General features: G+C 52.6%; 1 protein-coding gene across 2 annotated transcripts in view; it reads left to right on the top strand.

The window, feature by feature from the left end:
- Window positions 1-16,853, top strand: part of KIRREL3 (kirre like nephrin family adhesion molecule 3) — a 575,536-nt gene that overhangs the window by 509,354 nt on the left and 49,329 nt on the right. For both annotated transcript variants that reach the window (XM_025356122.1, XM_025356121.1), the window contains exon 5: window positions 16,390-16,547. In XM_025356122.1, the coding sequence (XP_025211907.1) occupies window positions 16,390-16,547 (158 nt within the window). The remainder of the gene's footprint in view (window positions 1-16,389; window positions 16,548-16,853) is intronic.

Below are 16,853 nucleotides of genomic sequence, written 5' to 3'. Positions count from 1 at the left end.
AACTCGACACCATCATGTTTTTTGATAGAGGATCCGCCATGAACAACACTTTCCATGGCAAGTGAGTTGCTCATCAAAACTGAAAGGGAAGCCTCAGGGAGAGCCAGCAAAGTCACAGGGTGATTAAGGATCCGAGGGTTGCTAGGCCTCGCTGATAGGTCCCCGAGAAAGGGGTGGTGGAAGGTGGAGAGTGGGGAATGCAGAGGGGAAGGGACATGTCCAAGGCCTCAGGAAAGTCAGGGGACACCAGCTGTCCTGGGCCTAAACTCATGGTGGTTCACACATCTGCCTCCAGCAATGCCCTTATGGACTGCAAATCTCAGCATCTCCCAAAATTGACCCAGGAATCCAAGATGGAGTAACAATAGGGCCAACAGGAAGCTTTTGGAACATAGTTGACATTCAACGCATATCAATGTGTTCTAGATCTGCCCCTCCCAAAGTATCCCCTCTGGAAGCTTTGTTTTCCCCACCTAACTCCCACTTCATGCAGGCATCTCTTCTTATCCTTCCATCATTGATGGGGTGCTCATCTGTTGAGCACCTGCTCCGTGCAGGCTGAGCTGGGGCAGGAGAGACAAAGAGGAACATGACAGGGCTGCTTCCCTTAGAAGCTCCCATCGAGCCAGGCACCCGGGTCCAGCCAGCAGTGATTCCCATGCAGCCGGCTCTCCACGGCAAACGCAGCGCATCCATCTACAGCTACCGTCCAGCTCAGCCCTGTGCCGAGGTCCCAGGCTGAGCCCTGGGACACACCCCAGGATGAGACTGACTGCTGTGCTCCAGATGCTTAAGCACAGCCTAGTGGAGGTCAGAGGGCACATTTGAGCAAAGACTGAACATCTTGTAGGTGTCCACAAGTCAGGAAAGGGAAGGAAGCACGTCTCGGAGGAGACAGCTGCAGAGCCGGGGTCCGAGGCCTGTGGCTGCGTGGCTGTGGCCTGCAGTGACGAGCCCTGTGGCTGGAGACAGGCATGGGGTAAGGCTCCAAAGGTGACCAGGCCCGGGTACTATGGGGTTTGGACACCATAAGCAGAGGGACAACTTGTTTAGATTGTCATTTTGGGGGATCCCCTGTGGGGAACAGGAAATAGGTGGGAGCAGGGAGAGGCCAGAGGAGAGAAGTCACCTAGCAGGCTCTCCCTGTGTGGCTCGTGGGTGGTGAGGGTGTGGGCTCCAGCTCACGGAGCCTCCATCTGCAGCTCCCTGCGCCACAGGTCAGGTCACTGGGAGCCGTGGCTCCTTCCGTGATGCTTCTCTTCTACCGCACATAGGCATTTGGTCTGAGCTTCCTTGACACTCTGCCTTAACCAGGGGAGCAGCTCATCTTAACACGAGGGAAGGCAGCGGGTCTTCAGCGGCAGCCTCTGTCTTCAGGCTGACCAGCTGGCTGCCTCCACGACCGAGGACCTACTACGTTTTCTCCTTTAATCCTGCGTGATTCGAGGCACGTATTAGCTCCACTTTACAGATGAGGAAACTGAGGCTCAGGAAGGTTGATAAACTTGTTCAGGGTTACCCTGTGGGGTCATTCCCAGCTCTGTCTGAGAGCAAAGGCTGTGCCCTTTCTTCACCTGCCTGACATCACCCACCAAGGGCTGGAGATGCCGGGGCCTGGCTGGCCCCAAAGCCAGCCCCGCCAACACCAGCAAACTTAACTGTAGGGATGATCAGAGCCAGATGAGGAGTCCCTCCCTGCCCCAGTGAAAATGGCTCAGACGAACATAGGAAGCCCATAGTCCCCTCCTTACCCAGTAACCAAGCTCCTCTTATTCTGAATAAGGGGCTTATTCTCATAGAAAGCACTGTAGTGGCAAAACCAGCCCCATCTCACCTCAACAGTGATGGAGCCAAACAAGACACCCTGGGGGAAGAGGCCATTCCCTCCCTCCACCTCCGCCTCCTGCGAGCGGCACCCGTGGTGGAAGCTGCGGTGCCACCAAGTTTCTCTTTACCCCTTTCAATATAGGACAGAAAGACTCATGCTGGAGTGCGGGGCAGCCAGCTCCCTGCTGACTTCCACTCTGGAGTTACCTATGGCTAAAGAGAGGAAGCTCACTTCCAGTGACTGTCCCCATGGGGTATAATGGCCAGACCTCCCTCCCCAGAATGGGGCAAATGTGAAAAATGAGGAAGAGAGGGGATTTCAAAAAAATAACTATAAGGCCAGACTGTAGATGAGAATTAAAGCACTTTCATCTAATGAGTTCTAAAAATAGTGCCCTTTTCAAATGTAGAGGCTTGTACTTTTTGGGGAAAAAAAAAAAAGAAGGCTCAGGTCGGGAAAAGATTTTGACTTTTTCCTCTTGGGATTCTGGCAAACAGTGGATCTGGTAAATCTGCATAAAGTTGAAAGGTACATTTCAGTGATTTTCTGGGATTCCCTGAAATGACTCTTTGTAGCAAGAGACCTAGAGAACGTGTTTTGCTTGTTTCCTTCCTTGGAACGCTGCCATTTGGTTTTATGGTCCTCCATCCCAAAGGACTGTGTCTCTCCCCACATCCATCTTCTTCCTGAGCAGGTGACTGGAACCCCACGTCCCCTGTGTCTTTGCCTCTTTGCCTGTCTTATTTTATTTGTGCCCTTCTGTCTCACGGTCACCTCTCTATTCCCTCCTCCTGTCTGCCCTGCTGGCCTGTAACCAACTAAGATATGGAACAAATGCATGCTTTTATCTTGCAAAATGCAGTGTTCCTAATCTGTCATCTCAAAAGAAAGCTATTGGAATGTCTTACGCTTATTTTTTAAACCCCTTAACATAATGACCCTCTTCCTGCACCCCTCTGTGTCTGTTGAAACTTCTGAGGCTCCAGGGCGTCGTCGGTAGGCAGGATTTCTAACTGGCCTCGTCTTCGTCCTTACTGAAACCGTGAGGCTCCTTGAGGAAGTGGATTTGCCGGATGGGGAGCCCATAGCAAAACCAACCATATCAGTTCTGCTTTCTATTTATGGGACCAGCGGGGACACTCCAAGTCCCCACCTGGCCCCTTTGCTGGGTCAGGATGGCTGCCGAAGTGAACCAACGCGGATCCTCGTGCTAGCGCAGCCTATGGTGCCACTGTTAGGGCTGGGTGGGTGGGGCAGCAGGATCTGAGCCAGAGTCCTTGCCAGTTGTGTGACTTGCCCCAAATGCTTTGACCAGTCTATGCCTCAGTTTACCCACCTATGAAATAAGGCTACTGCAAGGGCCACCATACCATGAAGCATGGATTTATACAAGTCCACGGCAGCCACCATGATGGGCTTTTTCCACCAACCCAGCTGTGTTTAGCAAAAGAACCAAATCAGGTTAAGGTCGAAACCAGCTGGAGAGCTTTGTGAGCGGCTGCAAGGGGGCATGTGCCGGTTATTCCTGCAAACACACCCTAAGAAGCGCTCTCACCCATCCTGCAGCCATCAGCATAGGAGCTGGACTAGAGAAAGGAGAAAGTCTCTCGCTCCACAGGACTGGGAGGGTGACTGGAAGCCAGCCAGCACCACGCACTGGCCTCCCTGCCCCGGCCCTACTCGCCCCTTTCTCTCTCCAGGGTGATGCACTGCCCCATCCCACTGTCCCTTCTCTGCTGGCCTCTCCCAAGCCCTCTCACCCTTGCTGTGCACATGGCGGCCACATAGTGCCCTCTGTCACCTGGAGCCGGCACAGGCACGCTAGTCTGCGTGTGTGCAAATCACTGTGGCTCCCTTATCTACCCACCTCCCTTCCTCCACTCCACATACAGCCTAGGATTTACGTGCCTGCTCAGTAGTAATGAAACACCCGTCTCCTCACAAGCAGCTCCACCTTGAGATGCTCAGATCCTCTTTCAGGGTTTAACCAAAAATCAACAGATCACTCACCCTCCCTAATTTAAGGAGGGAACCAAGCCACCGCTGACTTTCACCCTGACAGCACCTGGCTCCCTTGCCCTGGCCCACTGGCCCAGCCCTCCCTCCCTTGGGGGCTCCTGCCTAAAGGAGGAGCACAGCACATCTGCACAGCCGTGGGATCTCTGGGTCTGGACCTCCTTGTCATCGCTCTGGTGGTTTGAAGGTGCTTTGAGGCAAGGCACTGACCGTTCCATCTCGGGAGTTCAGGGCTGGGCATGGAACTAGGTAATAGCAGAACAAGAGATGGAAACAAGCCCATTTTACATGCAATATGCTACTCTCTGCCCCCATGTGGAGTTACTTATTGAATAAACAATAATAATACTGAGAGCTAAAATTTAGTGGGTTCTTACTACAGTGCCAAACTCTGGGACAAGACACTGCATAACTCTAACATTAACTCATTTAAACAGCACACCAGCCCTGTACAATAGCTACTATAATATCTATGACATTAATATCATCCAGCACAGAGAATTTACACATGGTCACATGGCCAGTGAGTGATGGAGCCAGAAGCCCAGCCAGGCACTCTGACTTCAGGGCCTCCCTTCTTATCCCCTAAACAATATGAGCTCCAGCTGAGAAGTAGGCGTCCCAGTGTCCCAAACCTTTGCAGGGGACCTCTGACGTCAGCTAGTTCAGGATCCCCCCCACCCCCGGGTTAGGGGCAGAACTGAAACAGCCTCCAGCACACCTTCCCCGAGCTACCTGCCATCATCCTAAACTTGCGTCTTGCTCCTTGTTCCTCTTTTCTGTCTGTCCCCAACCTCGTTGGAGACATGTCTGTGCTATTGTGCCGCCAAATATATTGGATGCCGTATCCTTTAAAAATCCCATTTGTGGCCGGGCACGGTGGCTCACGGCTATAATCCCAGCACTTTGGGAGGCCAAAGTGGGCGGATCACCTGAGGTCAGGAGTTTGAGACCAGCCTGGCCAACATGGCAAAACCCCATCCCTACTAAAAGTACCAAAAAACATTAGCAGGTGCTAATTAGGTGGCAGGTGCCTGTAATCCCAGCTATTTAGGAGGCTGAGACAGGAGAATCGCTTGAACCCAGGAGGCAGAGGTTGCAGTCAGCCAAGATTGCCCCATTGCACTCCAGCCTGGGTGACAAGAGCGAGACTCAATCTCAAAAAAAAAAAAAAAAAAAAATCCCATTTGCATCTTGCCCCACATCTTCTTAATGTAGACCTAAGTGGAGGTGGGGAGAGTCTGAAGAGGGGGAAAGCATACCTACATTAATTAAATCACATATACATAATTAACACATCTACAGGATTGCCAGATAAAATACAGGACACCCTGTTAAATGTGAATTTCAGATAAACATACACTACCATTTTTTAATTTATCTGAAATTTGCATTTAACAGGGCATACTGTTCTTTGATTTGCTAAGTCTGGCAACCCTACCCATATCCCAGCTCCGCTGCTTACTAGCTATGTGATGTTGGGCAAGTAACTTAACTACTTTGTGGCTGGTTCCTCACCTCCAAAATATGCATCATCGTTGTATCTACCTTATATAGAGTTGTGAGGATCAAAGGCTATCTGTAAAGTACACAGAAGAGTTCTTGCTCTGTGGTAAGCCCTATATCAATGTTAGCTATTATTCATATTATCGGTGCTGTTTTATTATGACTGTGTCCAAGATAATACACTAGGCGGTGGGAGACAGGCAAAGAGGCATCAAGACTCCTACCCTGCAACTGTGGGGAACCTGAAACAAGTCCACAGGTCAATGCAATGTGACGTGGTGTAAGAGGTGCTCAGGTAGGGAGGGGGGCTTCTAATTCAATGGGATCAGGCAAGGCACCAGGCAACAAGTAATTATTAAGTGCTCACTATGCCAGACACTGTACTAAGTACTAGAGAGAGAATTTGGCAAGCCAGCCCTCAAGGAGCTCACAGCCTCGGGGGAACAGCAGGCAGTAATGGCGCCAGTCACCATGTGTACCTGCCAAAGTGGGAACATGGTCTTGTGGCAGTGCAGAGGCTGCAGACGGGAGAGGCAGGGGTCGAGATTGAGAGAAGACTTCCTGGAGGAGGCAACAATAGCCTGAGTCTTAAAGAATAACCAAGAGTTAACAAGGCATGATAGGCCTTTGGGCTGATTGAAAAAAGGCTGGGATTCCAGCCAGTTGAGACTCAGGCAAGGAGATTCCCAGCAAAGGGAACTTCACAAGCCAAAGAGTGTAGTTGTAAAAGGGCAGGCTATCCTTATAGAAGAGTGAACGGTCACACAGGAGAAAGCTGCAGAGATGACGCCTCACTGGAGAGAACCGGGGAAGGCCCCCATGATGAGGAATTGATTTTTGGGCTGGAGAAGTGGGAACCATTGAACATTGTGAGCAGCAGACGGAGCGTCCAGAATAGTCACCTGGCCGAAGCGGAGGGAGAATGGATCGGAGGGAAGTGGAGAGACAGTTGATGCCGTGGGCCCAGTTCTGAATCAAACAGCAGGGGACTACAGGGTTACATCAGTTAGCTTTTGCTGCTGCAGGGGAGAAAAAGTAATATATTTCCCTCATTCATTACAAGGTTTGCAGCTGACACCTCTGTAACAAAAGATAGATTAACAAGAGAAAAGTGCAACAAATGTATTTAACCGAAGTTTTATGTGAGCTTTCAGAAATGAAGGCCTCAGCGCCATGGGGAAACTGTGTATTTGCAGGCTTATGTTCAATGAAGAACGGGCAATTGTGCAGAAATGTGACTGGACAAAAAAGGGGCTATGACCTCATGGTAACGAACTGGAAGAACCTAGCAAGGCCTTGCATTCCTCTTGGAGTTCCTGTGCACCATTTCTTTCCTCTGAGTGTAGGGCAGGATCCCTGTGGAATGAGGATCTCATGACCTAGTTTCCGGGGAGATGGGTCAAAGAATTTTTTACAGCTAGCTCTCGCCCAGGAAGGCAGGGGATTGGAGAGTAACCTTTTTGCTTCTGCTGTTTTCTCAACTTTTAAGATACGATATCTTGGAGTATTGTGTTCTGAGCACTGATACTGCATAATAAACCACCCCAAAACTGTAAGTCAGCAATCTGGGCTGAGCTCAGCTAAGACAACTCATCACACAGGACTCATATGTGCCTTAGCAGCCCATAAGTAGTGTGTGCCTCAGTAGGCACAGAATGCGGGGGACCCGGAGGGAGGGGTTGCCAAGCCAGGCAGGGCAGCGTGGAATCACCCATGGGAGTAGCAGGGTCTTCACCCAGTTCCCAGCAGGACAGAGCAGGGAAAAGGACATAGACATCTGCTTTACCAAGGGGACAATCTGGGACGTCTAAGTCCCAGCTCCCCTGCCCATCTATCACCTTTCAAAGGAATGAGCCCAGTCTGCTTAGAGAACCAATAACATGCCACATCATATATCAGACCCTTTATAAAGCATTTTCCCATGTTGTATCTTTCTTGACCCTGGCAACTATACAGTGAACCTGGTTTTGTTGTTTTATTTCATATTTTACAAATGAGGACACTGAGGCACAGAGAGGCTAACCAATTTTCCCTTGGCCACAAGCCAGTAAACATAGCACCCAGGATTTAAACCCAAGCTGCCCGACCTTCAAGTTAGTGACGCAAAAGGAAAGGGGCAGGCCAGACTGGTGGCTCACGCCTGTAATCCCAACACTTTGGGAGGCTGAGGCAGGTGGATCACCTGAGGTCAGGAGTTCGAGACCAGCCTAGCCAACATGGTGAAACCCCGTCTCTACTAAAAATATAAAAATTAGCCGGGCATGATGGCAGGCACCTGTAATCCAAGCTGCTCAGGAGGCTGAGGCAGGAGAATTGCTTGAACCCAGGAGGTGGAGGTTGCAGTGAGCCGAGATCATGCCATTGCATTCCAGCCTGGGCAACAAGAGTGAAAATCCATCTCAAAAATAAATAAATAAATAAATAAATAAATAAATAAATAAATAAATAAAGGAAAGGGGCAATTGGGGAAGAGTAATTTACTCCAACAACTGCAAGTGGCTCTTATCCACAAGGAGGAATTGAGGTAAGAAGTGATGGAAAGCAAGGCTAAAGAGTCGGCAGTGGCCAAGAAGTTCAAACTATTCCGATGGCAAAGAGGGACTTTCAGAGGATTTGAAACAGAGGAATGCTAGATATTCAGCACATGGTGGGTGAATTACTGGTTGACTGGATGGGTGAATAATCAGACTTTTGTAACAGTCACTCTGGAAAAGCACAGAGGACTGGAGTTGGAGGGGAGATGCGGTATTATAATCCAAGCAAAAAATGATAATGGCTGAGCCAGGAAGCCTGTGAGAATGGAAAGAGACAAATCTGAGTGATATTTCAGAGGGTTAACCAGGCTGGTTGGCAAGGCAAGGTGACGGAGAGTGGAATCCAGAAAGAGCCCCAGATTTCTGACTTGGTCCCCGAACAGTGGGACCGTTCTCCAAAATACGGAATATGGGGAGGGATGGGTGTCCGGGAGAGGTGGTGAGTTTGGTGTCACACCCGCTGAACTCTGAAGGCCCGTGGACAGTTGGGTCATGACTCTGGAGCTCAAGAGAGAGGTCTGGCCCGAGATGCTTCTTGGGAATTTATCAGCATAAAGATGTGAGTTGAGTTCACAGAAAAGTGAAGGTTTTTCATTTGATAGTGTGTCAAATGAGATACGGCCAGGAAGAGCTAACTAGGGAAGGCCAACATTTAAGGGGTGGGAAGAAAACAAAAAGTAACAACCAGAGAGGAAGGAGAAAAGCCAGGAGGGAATCCTGGAGGCCAATTTAGGATGTATCTATTCCCCACCCAGTGTTATTCTCCTTTTAGTGCTTATCAACACCTAACCTTATATTATGTACGTATTTGTTTATTCATTGATGGTCTCTCTCTCCCACTAGAAGGCAAACTCCACTAGGGCAGAAGCTTCTTGTCCCTAGTGCTTAGAAAGGGACTAGTGTATAGTAGGTGCTCAATACGAATTTCTCCAAAGAATGTTCAGGTAGCACTGGGAAGCTGACCCTTTAAAACCAGGTCCCCTCCCTCCTGTCTATACCTCCTGCAGTTCTGCATCGTGGCCATTAGGTGGCGCAACCGTGTAAGTGAGGAAACTGGAGGCTGGGATTACACGCGGCCCGGAACGTGAAAACCGCGCACAACTACAAAAGGAAGCAAAGACTTGGGCAGACTACAAACATCATTCGTCCGTTCCCTTAGCAGACATCGCTGCAGCACCAACTGCGAGCCAGGCTCATGCTTCCTGGGGCCCTCTGAAATTCAGATTGCGGGAGGGAAGGGAGGAGAGTGCCTGCCAGGTCTGAAGGCCCCCTGGGACGGGCAGAGAGCCTGCTTTGCAGAACTGTAGGGCCAGGACAAAGGCAGGGGTTAAGGGAAGGGCTGCTGCAGCTGCGGGGACAGTCTGGGAGCTGCTCTAACTCCAACAGAACATATTATAGGGTCAAAAAAACTCGAGTCTAAATTCCAACTTCACCACTTACAGCTGTGTGATCTTTGCCAAGTAATTTGCCCTCTCTGAGTCTCAGCTTCTTAACCTATAAAATGAAGACCCTAATAGTCCCTGACTCAAAAGGTATTGGGAATAAAATGGGAGGGCCTTGGCACAGCACTTTTCACACAACCACAAAGCTAAATATTACTCCTAAAAATTAGACATGATAACCAACATTTGTGTAGCCCTTTACAACGTTCTCTGTGTATCTTCCATATTGTAAGGGAATCCTCATTATAACGGTGCAAGATAGGTGTTTTTATTATCTCACTTCCCAGAGAAGAAGACTAAGGTTGTCAGATTATATAACTTGTCCACAATCATATGGTTCATAAAGTGATGGACTCAAGTCAAGTTGAGCTCAGCAAACGTATATGCCACCCTGTGCCCTGTGCAGCAGGCGGGCACTCTGCGGGGAGATGGGGATCCGGATGGAGATCATGGTTCAGGGAAGAGACACACACACAGAGATTTCCATAGGCTGTGGCAGCTAGTGAGTCAGGGGATGCCCGGGATGCTGTGGGATCGTAGACAGAAGCCCTATATACTTGGCCCAACTGGGAGATTCTAGAAAGGCCCCTCAGAGAGGGTGTCCTCTGAACTAAGTCTCTCAAAGGGTGTGTAAGAGTGACCCAGGAGAAGACCAGTGATCCAGGAGAATGCCAGCATTCCAAGCTAAAGAAATGGCATATACACAAAGGAACCTGTTCTGAAACAAGATTGTGTAACTCCAAAGCCAGTAAGCAGGGAGCAGTCTACTCCTTTCTCTGGCCTGCCCCAGGGGAGCGAAGGGAGCAGGAAGCCTGTGAAGGGATCAAGGGTTCCCATACGTGCTCTTCGTCCAGCGAGTCTTCCCTTCATAGCACTTGTCAGTTTGTCATGATTTCTACCTAGGAACCCTTAGAGCAGCGCTCCTCCAGCTTGAAAGTGTATATGAATTGTCTGGGGTCTTTTGAAAGGCAGATTCTGACTTAGGAGGTCTGAGGTGGAGAACAAGAGTCTGCTTTTCTAACAAGCTCCCAGGAGGTGCCAAGGCTGCACACACATCCATCTTGGGCACTGGCCTGGAGTGACAAGGGCCTCCCCATCAGCTCTAAGATGGCAGCCCGTGTATGGCTTCACTCAGCTATCATAGCCTCAGCTTGTGAGGTGGAGAAGGCTGGTGAGAGAAAGGTTGGGAGGGAGGCAGGCAGGAGGGCAGGGCACACGGCAGGCTGACTGCAGGGCTGCAGCGGGGAATGTGGGGACAGAGAAGATGCTGACGGTGAGGGAGATGCACCCCGAGGCCTCAGCATCCTCCCTCCACTGTAGTCAGTGCTGGAACTCCTAGCACCAACTCTCCCAGAGCCCCTGGGGCTGCGGCAGAACAAAAGCAAAGAACCCACAAACGTCCTCCTCCCTGCTCAGCCAAGTGTCTCTGATCTGTCACCACACTCAGCCTGCCGCCTCTCCCATCCTATGTTCCAGACAAATCAGAGGACAGCAGCCACGGAGAAGCAGGCTGAGAACCAGCTCCCAGCGCCAAGCCCTCCTCAGCCAGGCTTCCCCCTCTCCAGGAGAGGCATGAGCACCAACCCTGATGCCACAGCAAGCAGCAGAGTTCCTACACTGCAATCCCAGCTGGCCTCAGAAGGGTCCCCGCTTTGCCCTCCTCCCTCCCACTACTCACCCAGCCTGCTCCCAACTCTACCCAATGCACACACACATGCATGTGCATACATATATATACACATATATACACACACACTTACATACACAGGTATACACGCGTACACACATACATACACATGTGTACGCCTGTAGATACACATGTACATATATGTACACATATACACACATGCATATATACATACATATACACATACACACACATAGACACACATTCACGCATATACATGCACACACACATATACACATACAACGTGTACGCACATATATACACATACACACATATACACACGTGCACACATATATACACACACACATACACACACACACAAGATTAAAAACGCTGACCTCAGAAGCCAAAGCCCATGATAACCACACCCCCAGCCCCATCCCCACTCCCCTTCTGAGGGTCTTTTATTTAACAAATAATATTCAACACATATTTCTTTAGCGCCTGCTATGTGATACATCAATATCACAATGACCAAGATAGATAAGGTCTTTGCTGTCCTTTCTAGAATGGTGACAGATAATAAATGAACCCAGTGATCCAGACAGTGCAGGGGTGGGTAGTGGAGAGTCAATGAGGGGCTCTTGAAGCTGCACCTTCATTGACAGGAAGAGCCAGCAGAGTGAGGAACAGAAAAAAGCATTCGACAGAGAGGACCAGGGCAAGACCGGCCCTGAAGGAGCCAGGTTTGCTGAGCAGCAGAGAGCCAGTGGGGCCAGGGCCTGCTGAGTAAGGAGTGGCCGGAACAGACTGAGGCCCCAGGGGCAGCGAGGGCTGTAGGTGCCAGTGCTTGCAGGCAATGCCTACTCTCCTTCAGCAGGAAGCCCCTGGAGGGTTTCGTGTTCGTGATGGGCCACTCTGCCAGCTCTGTGGGGAACTCACTGCTCATTGAGTTAAATGAGAACCAGTCTTGCTTTCCAAAGGGCTGGGCATCTGTGAGGTTCTCCTCCTTGCAGTATCGGGGCAGGAGGGTGGCCCTGTTGGTCCCCCAGCCCTCCAGCTGGTCGGTGGATCAGCCATGCTCAGAGACCCGCCATCCAGGCTGATGGAGCATCGAGGAGTTCCTGGAAGCCCAGCCAGGTCCCATTGGGTGACCAAGTGGACACTGGAGGGAATTCCCTCAGTGCTGTCCTTGTCCTGGCACCAAGAGAGTTTTTCCAGCCTGCTCAGACGAGGCTGGCCAGCCTGACAAACTGTCTCTAAAAAACAGGGAGTATAGAGGTTAGAGAGAACCTTAGTGCGTGAAACAGATGAAAACTTTACCTCTTCAGTTGGAGCCAGGATGTGCATCCCAAGCCCACCCTCACCCTTCTTTGCTCTCATCATTGGTAACTTTGGGTCAGCCTCTTGCGCTCTCTGGCCTCAGTTTCCCTCTCCCCATGCCACCTCTCCACCAGAAACCCCACTGTCTTTGGCAGCAGAACTTGGGGAAAGCTCTTGGGGGCTCCCTCCCACACACAGGGAAAGGGACAGGTGCCCCTACTGCCCACCCACACAAGGCAAAGTCTTCGGAGCTGGGCAGGGAAGGGCAGAGCAGGCAGGGAGACCGAAGCTGCCTGTACAGTCCTGGCCAACGGGAGAGTAAACTGTAAAGAGCTCAGCATCCCATGATGATGTGTTTCTTTCATAATCAATGCCCCAGGAGCCAGCTGGGTGCAGGAGTGTCACTCAGCCACCCCTAGCTAAGGCCACGCTGTGGCCTCTCAGGCCGGCTTCCAGCTCTGGGGACCCACTCCGCCTGGTACCCACTCTGTCCTCCCCAGGCCTCAGTGCCCCAACAGTTAATGCCATTTTTTCCCTGACTGACAACAAGCACAACACCAAAACAGTCAACTATTTTTATCTCTGGATTAATCACGAAAAGGCTAACGCTTCCACCTTCCTTGTGATTAAAAATTAGAAGCCCAAACTCTATAGTGGTTGAGGATAATAACCAATCCTGCAAGGGGGTGATGAATAATGCATCTCCGGGCGGGGGCTGCTCTGAAACTTCCTCCCCTGCCCACTGCCCGGCCCAGCCTGGCCGAGTCTGAATGGGGAGGTAATGAGGAGCCCCCTTCCACGCCAGACACAGCTGCCAAGAGCGACTGCTGATTTCTCTTCAGCCTGCCGGCCCCCAAACATCCCCCCTCCTCACCGACCCCCACCCCACCCCAGCCCCCACCCCCCATCTGGTGTGCAGTGAGGCGAAGACCAATCAATAATGCATGGCTACATGAACACCCAGCGTGATAACCACTTATTTGGGAAGATGTAATCAGGCCCCATTCTGAGGGTGGCTGTGTGTGCGTGGCTGTGTGTGTGCCTGAGCACTCCCACAACACACCGCACTCCCTCCTCCCCCGTCCGTGCTCCCTCTAATCCAATATTCCAGTAACACAACACTCCAGCCACAAGCAGGAAGGGCCTGTCCTCTGGGTCTTGGATTCTCGGGAAGGCCTTGGTGGCTGCACTGTGCTCGGAGCAAGCAGTGGCTCCTGTACCTCAGCCCAGAGCCCAGAAAGCTGTTTCTGCCATGGGACCCCCTGGGGAGCTCCCCAAAGTCCTGATGCCTGGGGTCCCCTCCAGAGACTGGACTTGGCTGCTCAGGGTGTCGCCTGCCAGTGAGGTTTTGAAACCTCTGCAGAGGAGTATGCAGTCAAGACTTCAAACCCCTGCTCAAGGCCCAGTGAATGTCAGTGCTGGAGAGCAGTCAGCTCCCAGATCCTCCTTGCTCTCACGTTTGCACCTGAAGCCACCCTGAGAGAAGGGGCTTCCTGCTCCACCCTCTGCTCTCAGGCACTTTCCACAGTCACTGGGAAGGCTGAGGCCCCAAGTATCCAGGCTGTCCCCAGGGCTCCACGTGGCTCTTTTTCCAGGCCCTCAGCTAGCTCATGGAGCCTGAGCTCCTCCATCCTGGTCAGGGAGGCTGCTTCGCAGAAAGAAGGTTGAAGGCTGGTCACCTCTGAGCCCGGCTCTTCCCACTGGAAGGCCCCTACCCACCGCGTGGAGATGCAATTCCCCTCCTCCGCAAGCGGTTGCACCCACCCCTGCTTGGGGGAAAGCCCTAATCCGCCTCCCTTTTGCCCTGTGGCCAGGCCCACCCCAAGGAGGCCCGTGGGCACTAATGGAAGGGTGCAGGGCGGGCGGCTGGGGGGTCATCTTCTCCATCCACCCCATTCCCGCCTGCTTCCTCCGGGCCTCCAGGAGGCTTGGCTGGAGAGCCCAGAGCCAGGCAGGGTTGCATGAGGCAGACTCTGTTCCTGAGCCAGGATCTCGGTGGAGTCCAGGGCTCGCTGCCCCTGGGATCAGCTTCTTGGAAGCCGGGGGAGGTTGTTGATTCCTCAGGAAATGGCACTGCTGCGCTGTTAGTGTCGGAGCAGGCCTCCAAGGCTGGGCAGGGAGGGCAAGGCAGCTGGTCTGAAGGTTTGCTTCTTGGCTTCTTACTGGGCCCTCATGGGGGCTTCCTGTCCCTCCTGGAGCTTTCAGAGAAGCCGGAGTGGACCAGGAGAGGTGCTGATGGGGCGATGCCCTGGGAAGGGAAGGGAAGCTCCCATGCAGGCCGAGTCTGGAAGGCTGAGCCAGCGGAGTCAGGACGGCCCGGAGCTGTGACTGTCCAGCTCTGAACTTCTCCAGCCCAGAGTCCCGAGCACAGAGCCTGCATAGAAGGGCGGGCTTTCTCTGGCCACCAGGCACAGAGGACCCTTTGTGCTAGGTCCCCAGACCCCTGTTATCCAACTACCCCTTCTCTGTTTGCTGTGTACACAGACGGCTCACGTCTTGATGTGTCCGGAAGCCCTGGGCCTCTCTCAGCCTCCAGAGCTTGTGGGTCCAGCTCCTCCCAGGGGAAGGGAAACAGGGATTCCTCAGAGAACAGTCGCCTCATCTCCTGTCCCTTCTGTGGCTTGTCCAGGGAGCAGCAGAGGCCTGAGACCCTCAACATGTCCCCAAGCACAAACATGGGAAGAGGCCCTGTGCCCTAAGGCAAGGCACTTCACATCTCCGGGCCCTCCTCCGAGCCATGACCATCCGCCGTCCTTCGGCCCGTAGTCCTCATGGGAATCAAAGGGGTGACTCCATTGGGGCCAGCAAATGTCAGTGGAGCTTCCCCCAGGCACAGGGCTCTGTGCTGGGCACTGCGGAGACCGTGCTCTGACGTGGATGCCCCCTGCTCCTGGCACTCGGGATCCCTTGACGGGAGCCACCCGTCTCTGACCCTGCTACAAAATGCAGTGGGAAGGCCGGGACAGGAAAGAATCAGGCCGCCTCTGGGGATGAAGGGGCTGGAGCCACTCCGGAGGAGTCAGGAGCTCAGGAGATGCCAGCACTTGCGTAGCCCTCCGAAGCGCTGGCTCCACCCTGAAGGGCTGCCCTGTACCCTGCCCCCTGCCAGGGAAGGGGCCGGCCTGGTGCTCCCAGGTTCCCTTGGCCTCCAGCCCTGGCTCTGCAACCATGTGACCTTGAGCCAGTCACTAATCCTGCTGGAACTCGGCTTCCGGATCTGTGTCTTTGGGGTGATAATGTGGACCTCACCAGACTATTGTGAGGACTAACACAGACAGCAGGTGTGACAGTGCTTCATTTAAAGAAAAAAGAAGAGCTGGGCGCCATGGCTCACGCCTGTAATCCCAGCACTTTGGGAGGCTGAGGCGGGCCGATTACCTGAGGTCAGGACGTTGAGACCATCCTGGCCAACATGGTGAAACCCTGTCTCTACTAAAAATACAAAATGTAGCCAGGTGTTGGCCGGGCATGGTGGCTCAGGCCTGTAATCCCAGCACTTTGGGAGGCAAGGCAAGCAGATCACCTGAGGTCAGGAGTTCAAGACCAGCCTGACCAACATGTTGAAACCCCATCTCTACTTAAAATACAAAAAAAATTACTCAGGCATGCTGCCAAGTGCCTGTCGTCCCAGCTACTTGGGAGGCTGAGTCAGGAGAATCACTTGAACCTGGGTTGAACCTGGGAGGCAGAGGTTGCAGTGAGCTGAGATCATGCCACTGCACTCCAGCCTGAGTGACAGAGAGAGACTTCGTCTCAAAAAAATAAAAAGAAAAAAGAAGTTAAAAAGAAAGAAGCCACAGACATCGCCTGGGCCACAGAGCTCTGCTACCGGGCCTGGTAGTGCAGGCTGAGGCTGCTGGCCCTGTCCCCTCTCGGCTGGGCCTGAGCAGGGATGCGATGACTGGCGGGAATAGCCTCCACTGTAAGCACGCAGTGCACATGTCAGGGATCACTGCGGGTGCTGCTCTCATCGTTACGATACAAGCAGATGATGCATTTTATCAACGTATGATAATTATTATTTGTCATCATCTCCACAAAATCCTCCCAGCCCGCCTGCCGTCCTGCTTGAGAGGGCAGCCGCAGCCTGACCTTCTGCTTCTCTCCCCGCAGTGCCGCCTGATGACCCCGTTATCCTGGGGGGCCCTGTGATCAGCCTGCGTGCGGGGGACCCTCTCAACCTCACATGCCACGCAGACAATGCCAAGCCTGCAGCCTCCATCATCTGGTTGCGAAAGGGAGAGGTCATCAATGGGGCCACCTACTCCAAGGTGAGGCCTGGAGGGGAGGGGGTGGGTGTGGGTGGGCTTCAAGAGGAGTGTGTGGGGAGGGGGCTAGGGGGACAGGGAGTTGATGGGGAGGAGGCTAGGTAAGGAGGAGGCAAAAAGGAGTGGGGGCTGGATGAGGAGGGGACTAGGAGGGGTGGAGGTTAAGTAGAGAGGGAGCTAGGTGGGGAGGGGGGTAACAGGGGAGGGGCTGGGGGATTAGGTAGAGGGGGAATGGTGGGGGACTGGTGGGGAAGGGGCTGGAGGTTAGGTAGAGAAGGGGATGGTGAGGGCTGGGGGAGGGGCTGGGGG

The sequence above is a fragment of the Theropithecus gelada genome, chromosome 14, assembly GCF_003255815.1.
Source record: "Theropithecus gelada isolate Dixy chromosome 14, Tgel_1.0, whole genome shotgun sequence".
NCBI lineage: Eukaryota > Metazoa > Chordata > Mammalia > Primates > Cercopithecidae > Theropithecus > Theropithecus gelada.
This window is presented reverse-complemented; position numbering and strand designations above follow the sequence as displayed.